The sequence below is a fragment of the Meleagris gallopavo genome, chromosome 4, assembly GCF_905368555.1.
Source record: "Meleagris gallopavo chromosome 4, MGAL_WU_HG_1.1, whole genome shotgun sequence".
NCBI classification, from domain to species: domain Eukaryota; kingdom Metazoa; phylum Chordata; class Aves; order Galliformes; family Phasianidae; genus Meleagris; species Meleagris gallopavo.
Window position 1 is genome coordinate 65,333,676 of NC_139407.1, and position 7,034 is coordinate 65,340,709.

General features: G+C 48.6%; 1 protein-coding gene across 1 annotated transcript; it reads right to left on the reverse strand.

Annotated features, from left to right (window-relative positions):
- Positions 1–1,294: 1,294 nt before the first annotated feature.
- On the reverse strand, positions 1,295–5,320 carry CHMP3 (charged multivesicular body protein 3). Its single transcript, XM_031553237.2, has 6 exons — positions 5,166–5,320; positions 4,755–4,815; positions 3,626–3,805; positions 2,737–2,858; positions 2,032–2,146; positions 1,295–1,839 (listed from the first exon to the last, which is right to left on the reverse strand). The coding sequence occupies exons 1-6, from the start codon at positions 5,208–5,210 to the stop codon at positions 1,706–1,708; spliced, it is 657 nt and encodes a 218-aa protein (XP_031409097.2). The 5' UTR covers positions 5,211–5,320; the 3' UTR covers positions 1,295–1,705.
- Between the last annotated feature and the right edge of the window lie 1,714 nt (positions 5,321–7,034).

Here is a 7,034-nt window from a genome sequence, read left to right on the forward strand (position 1 = left end):
CCTCTGCCTCCAGCATGAAAGTGAACAGCACTTGGCTCCTCCTTGCTTCATCAGCTGGGACTGGAAGCTGTTGGGCAGCTCCCAGCTCTGTTTGCCTTCTCTGAACACAGTCACAGTCTTAACTTTCTTCAATAAGTCTGTCCTAAAATTAGAGACTGCTTACTTTACCTGTGAGGCTCCTGTGCTACTGACCTGTTGGAACAGAGGAAGCATGGTGGTGTGTGCTGCCTCTGCTGCATCAAGGCAAGAATTTTGCCTGAAGTTTTCCTTTGGGAGGAGGCATCCTGTGTTGGGGATTCAAACCCCAGCAAGGTGTCACTTAAACAGCAGCTAACTTCACGAATTGTGACACAGAAGAACCTGGTATGGTTATGGTGATGTTTTTAGACAGCTGCAGCTGACGTCACCTTTCAGTGTTAAGATACCACATACAGAATGGCGTTCTGAGCATTTGTCAGTACTCTTCTTTACAATGAAATTAATTAAAACTGAAGAGGGAGGGGCTTCTTCTCAAGCTCAGTGGGCTTTATTGAAATGTGACTTTTTATGAAATTTCAGAGCAAGGAGCTGAGGCGGCACAAATGGCAACTGCAGGTTGGAATAAAATTGTTCTTCTCTGTGAGCAGGTGCTTCTCCAGCCTGCTGTAAGAACTCTTACAGCAGAGCCACCTTCCTTGCAGAATCTTCAAGCTGCTCTAAGGGACGTGGGATCTACCCCCCCACCACAATAATGAGATAAATTCAAGCAGCCATCCTTGTTTATATCATTACTGCAATGTGTCTGTACCAGTGTCAGATGAAGATTAGGCTCAGTGCTGGCCTGTAACATTGCTGTATTCTGTTACTGGGTTTGGATGAGCAGAGTGGATAATAGATGCTGCTGCTCAGCAGTGTTGGGCCACAACTGTTCTCCTTGGGGGCTCTGTGGGTACCAGGTTTCATTTTATAGATCTTCAGTTAGTTACATTTTTCAGTATTTGGCCAGGATCTGTTCTGATCAACTGCACCCAGCCACAGGCAGAAGAGCTGCCACTATGCTTAGTGCAGCATGAGTGCCACAGCTTGCCTTTTACTTCTGCCACCTCCTTTCTCATCATTTTCATGCTGTTTATGCTTAGTTGTTCAAGCTGTTGCTTCTTCCTGTGCCTACCTCCTCTTCTGGCTCTGTCCAGGCATTCTTTTTATTTAACAGCTGCTCCAGCATGAAAGCTTTTCTTTAGCTTTGTAGACCCAAAAGGGAGCTGTTAAAGGTGAAACATCTGAAGAGGTGCAAATGAGCAGCTGTGTCCATGCATCACTTTAAGAGCAGCTTTAATAAAAATCTGGAGTCAGTCAGTCAGTAAAACAAAGACCTTACACCACGGAAGGTTTTTGGTAGCTGATTAAGCCAAAGTGCTGTTTAGCTTCAAGAAGCATCCTTCCCTAAGAATGTACTTCAAGACCTGATACCTAAAAATACATAGTGTTACACGACCTTTGCCCTTTCACCATCATCTCCCACCTGAGACAGGCTGAATGAAAAGAGGAAAATAATCTCTTGAGACTGCAGTCCCCAAGAAGAAGTGTATATTACAGTAGTTTCTTGGAGAATACAGGACTCAGGCAGAAAAAAATATATTACATAAAATATTTGCACATATTAAGTTTTGCATTTTGAAGACAGAACATCCCATAGCAGAAAAAAGGCAAACTGTACATTTCCTCCTTAGCTACGCAGGGTAGCCAATCGTGACTGCATTGCTTCAATGTCTTCCTCCTCGTCAACAGCAGCAGCTGCCCCCATGGGTTCTGGCTCTGGAAGAGCATCTGTGACTTTACTAGGTGCTTTACCCAAGGCTCCTGTGAACAACATAAAGAGAGCCCTTAGTGAGCATTAAGTTGTAATTTAATTATCAGCAGCTTTTAGGTACAGGTGTTTCAATAATTCTGCCAGCCACTGTTAAGTAACACCCAACAGCTGTCTGACTTTACAGGCCCTCATGGCTGGGGCAGTTGGACTCATTGGGCTCCTGGTGGCCCACAGAGACTCACCAGCTGTAATTTCAAACAGAATTTTGTCAATTTCCATCTCTGCTTCCTCCTCCATTTCATCCTCATCCTCCATGCTTTCAAAAGTGTCCTCTAGCATCTCCTCTATGATACCAGCCTAACAGGAACAAGAAGACAGCGGGTGATGCCTTTGGAAACTGTAGAGCAGTCATTTCCCAGTCTGAGTATCCCAGTCTGATGCCCATCCCATCCAGGACATCCAACCACTGCTTAAGCTTTTCTGAATAAGACTGGCTGCTTGTATGAGGGTTAGCCAACACACCCACCCACATTCTGAGCCTGTATCTGTACAACTGGCGCACAGGAAAAGCAGTAAGAAACGAGGATGAAAGATGCATGTTCTCACATTCACACCCTGCAGCTGTTACTCATTTCTGTTGTGCACTGAAACATCTACAGCATCTACAACCCAGGTTAATGCAAGTTTGCATCACAAAGGCATCTGTACTTCATGTGCTTCAGTCATAAAGCCTAAGCTATATAACAGGCTGTAAAATTTGTGTCTGACATAAGCTTCCCTTCTTTCCCATCTGCATTTAAAAATACTTCCCTACAGGGCTGCAAGCACCACATGGCCAAAGCGTTCTGGTGTATAATGGTAAAATTGTTCAGAAGTTGCACAGTGCTTCAGCTCACTGGACAGCCAGCCCCAGTTCACCCACGCCTGGTGTGTGTTACAGATCTTACCTTCATCATCTCTTTGGACAATTCTCTCATGGTCGCCTGGATTTCAGGGATTTTCACTAAACTCTGCATAGCTTTCATGACTTCTGTGCTCTTCTGCAACGAACCTGCTACTCTGAGGACAGCTGTGAAGGAGAGACATAGAATAACTTCAGTGATTCCCGTGTCACCAAAAGGAAGGAAATTATATCCTCCCTGTGCAGATAAAAACTTGCATTTAAGCAATTTAAAAGAAACGTACAGCCTACAATACAAACTCCAGACTGAATTCTACATTCTCTCATTGCTTGGTCAGCACATCAGAACATTCATAGTACAATGAAGATGCCAGTAGCAGGAACATGGAGGCTGCTCTGCTTTTTTCCTTTTAAAGGAAATCCCAATCTGCAGGAATGGGATCTCTGCTGAATGAGGTATGTGTGGAGTCACATCTGACTTTTGAAATGTTAAGTTTCAGTAGCTTACTAACCTGGAGTTTGGGCGCTTGCCTCCTTGTTGCCAGTTCACTGCAATGTCAGATCACATAGATGCAATCTACTCGTGGATCTCAGTCCTCATCAACCCCAGAGGGGAGGATTAGGACCGAGTGCTGCTGATGTTCGTTCAAAGCTGTGTGTTTATGGTGTGCTGGTACATGCCACTGATGGGAGTTAAGCGCCCATCCTGGCTGGATGTGGGAACTCAGAACTGCAGCAGCCATCAAAACCAGGTACAGGAGGAATTTCTCCAGGTCCTGAAACCCCCCCAGAATCAGCTCCCTTTAACAAGAGGAGCCTGCGTCCAAATTCCATCTCTCTCAACTCATCCTACAGATGACCTTCTGAAAATGGAAACTCAGCCCTTGTCTCTGGAGCTGGGGGGAGTCATTGCACCGGGGCTTAGAAGTTCTTACCAAGCTGGTTCTTCATCCCCATGAGAACAGAGTTCATGTGAGCTTTGGAGGCATAGAGTTTGCTTACAGCCTTCCTAGAGCGGATCAGTTCCTTGGCCAGGATCACACACACATCCTTCTGCCCCTTTTTGGCAGCATCCTTTATCGACCGTTTCACCTTTTCCTCTTCTCTCTGAATATCTGAAGTACAGAAGAAGATGCACAGCCAATAGTTACAGGTTGCTATGGATTTAATATATCAGTCATTTGCTAGAGTGTATTTTCAAAGAAAATAATCTGGGAAGGCAAACCAAAGAGAGCAAATAGCAGTGTAATAACACACAGCTCCTCTGTTTTTCAAGACATCTCCAAAAGTGTCATGAACATAAAAGCAAAATATCCATGATGAAAAGGAAAGTACTCCCATTTTTGTGTGCTCTTTGGGACACTTTGTACCCCCAGAGCATCTGCATGAGAAGTGCCAGACTGCACCAACGCCATTCGTTAAGTCAGTCTGTGCAAAGTTTTGGATAAGTAAAATTCATCCTACCAGATGGGACACGGGTACATTATATCTCAGCAAAACACTTCAGGTTACATAGAACATTTTACTTGTAGAACTTCAGAATGACATTTCTGTATCACAGACCAACTCAGCCCCAGAACCACATTATTCCTCCATTCCAGATGCAGTAACTAACCCTGGGTTATTCGATTTCAGCCCCTACCCCTGCCATGAGAAGAGAAGGTTCTGGGGAGACCTCATTGTGGCCCTCCAGTACTTGAAGGGAGCATATAAACAGGAGGGAGAACGGCTGTTTATGAGGGTGGATAGTGATAGGACAAGGGGGAATGGCTTTAAACTGAGACAGGGGAGGTTTACGTCAGATATTAGGAGGAAGTTTTTCACCCAGAGGGTGGTGAGGCACTGGAACAGGTTGCCCAAGGAGGCTGTGGATGCCCCATCCCTGGAGGCATTCAAGGCCAGGCTGGGTGTGGCTCTGGGCAGCCTGGTCTGCTGGTTGGTGACCCTGCACATAGCAGGGGGTTGGAACTGGATGATCACTGTTGTCCTTTTCAACCCAGGCCATTCTGTGATTCTATGACGAGGAAGACAGGGACACACAAAAGAAAAGCCAGAAGGACACACCTCTGATCTGTCTGTCAATGACTCTCATTTCCTTCCTTATCTTCAGGGACCATTCGTTCACCTCAAAATGAGAAAGTGCGAGAGTTAGCTGGACTCCAGCTGTAGGAAGGACGCTATCCTGCACGCTTCCCCACAACCACTCACACCAAACCGCAGCGCCCATCGCAGCCATCACCGCTGACCGCAGCCCCTCACACGGCGCTCAGTGCCTCGCACAGCGCCCCGGTTCCACACAGCAGCACCGCGGGACACAAGCGCTCAGGAAGCGGCCGCTGCCCGCGAGGCCGAGGAGCCGAGTCGCAGCCCTGGGGCTCGGCGTCGGATCCCCCGCTGCCACGGCAACGGCCCGCGCCGCCTCCCGGCCTCGCACCCCTATTCCCGCCGCCCGAAGCGGTCCCGCCGGGCCCTCACCAGCTCCTTGGGCGGTTTCTCGGGGGTCTTGCCGAAGAGTCCCATGGCGGAACCGGCCCGCCCGGCACCACCTTTCCCGCCCCGCCCGCTGACGGGGCCTTGCGTCGCACGGCCCTCTGCGCATGCGCCGATGGCCACCGCCCGGCCTCATTGCGCATGAGCGTACCTCCGCTCTGAGCGCCGCCGTGCGGGAGAGACTTAATCCAATTGGCCACGCCCCACGTAAGCCCCGCCCCCTGTGCCCTCCTGTGGCACCAGAGTAACCGCCGACGTTTAAAGGTTGCAGAAGCTCAGGAATATAGAAGTGCTGTTAACTTCATCTCACTGTGATGACTTACAATTATACTTACCCTTGTCGACCCTGCACATAGCAGGTGGTTGAAACTAGATGTTCATTGCGGTCCTTTTCAATCCAGGCCATTCTATGGTTCTATGATTCTGTGGCTGTTTTCCAGTTCCCACAGAAAGCCATTTTAATCGTAGTCACAGAAGCGGACAGTCCACCTTTGTCTTTTTTTCCCTTATCCGAAACCTAGAGCAGAATGAAAGCAGATCTGAGGACGCTTTGGAAAGGAGAGCTCTCCTCTGGGAACAGAGAGCAGGAAAAACAGCGTAGGAAAGCAGCCGTCATTGAAAGTGTGGTCAGCAGCCTCGTGACTGAGGACAGGGCACCAATGCTGGCACCAGGCAGCCAGCAGGGCCATGCAAACTCACAGTGCAACTGCCAGCCTTGCTCTAGGCCTGGCCTTTTCTCTGCTCCCTGCTTTTACTGTTTGGGGGAAGCTCGCAGTAAGCTCCTTTTGGATGCCTCTGCGGACAGGACACGAGCATTTCCTAATATAAAGACACAACACTGCTTTCTCTTTCCTGCAGGGACCACCAGGACAGCTGCTGTGGATTTTGAAGCAGATGCATCCAGCAGGATCTGGATCACGGCAATTAATGTAACACGGGTTCACAGGCACAGGGGGACAAACCCTTCAGTCATTCCCATCCACTGGCTGTAATTATCTGCACATATGGAAGTGCCCTCTACGGCTCTTCTGCTAATTAAGCAGCACTTTCTGTCATTTATCAGAAGAATTGGATCAGGAGAGTAAGCAAGGTCATTAAAAGTCTTCAGCTGGAACAGGTGTGCACAGCAGTTCACAAATACAGCTGACCCAGCGCCCAGTAGCACGGCCTGGCACGGGCTGTGTGCTGGGGTTGGGTTTCCAGCAGCACGCGGTGCCCCGAGGACACAGCGCTGTAGCAACGTGCCCTCGTGGTGCTCAGCAAACCACCCAAGTGCTGTGCAGCAATACAAGCAGGCTGGGAGCTGCTTACAGTAAGCACACGGCTCAGTGTGATGGTGCTTCGCGCACTGCAAGCTGACACGCTCTGTGCCCCCACTGAGCCTTTCCACCGCTCCGCCTCAGTAACGAGGGATGAAGGACATGAACTGACAGCCCTCTGCCGGAATAAAAACACTTTCTGCAGTACAACAGGGCTGGTGATGCCCCTTTTACCTCCCGACTTCAACACTGCGATAGGATATGAGAAAAGAAGCACTGTTCAAAACAGCTCTTCTGATTATTAGGAATGTCCTCCTGCGATGACACCTGCTGATGGGAGGTGTGAAACATTTGGTGATAGAACAAACGTGTCCAGGTCCCCTGCATGGATAAAACAGTGCCAAATGGCTTTGTGAGCACTCACGTCCCAAATGTCTCTAGAGGCACAGTAAAGAGATAGATCAGAACTGCAACTGGCACCTGTGTTTATGCTTTTCACTGCCTTCGTTAATCGTCCTCCTTTTGTACCACATGGGCAAGAACTGGGGAGGAGACAAAGCAAAATTTCCTCATCGAATTTGCAGTCAGGTGATTC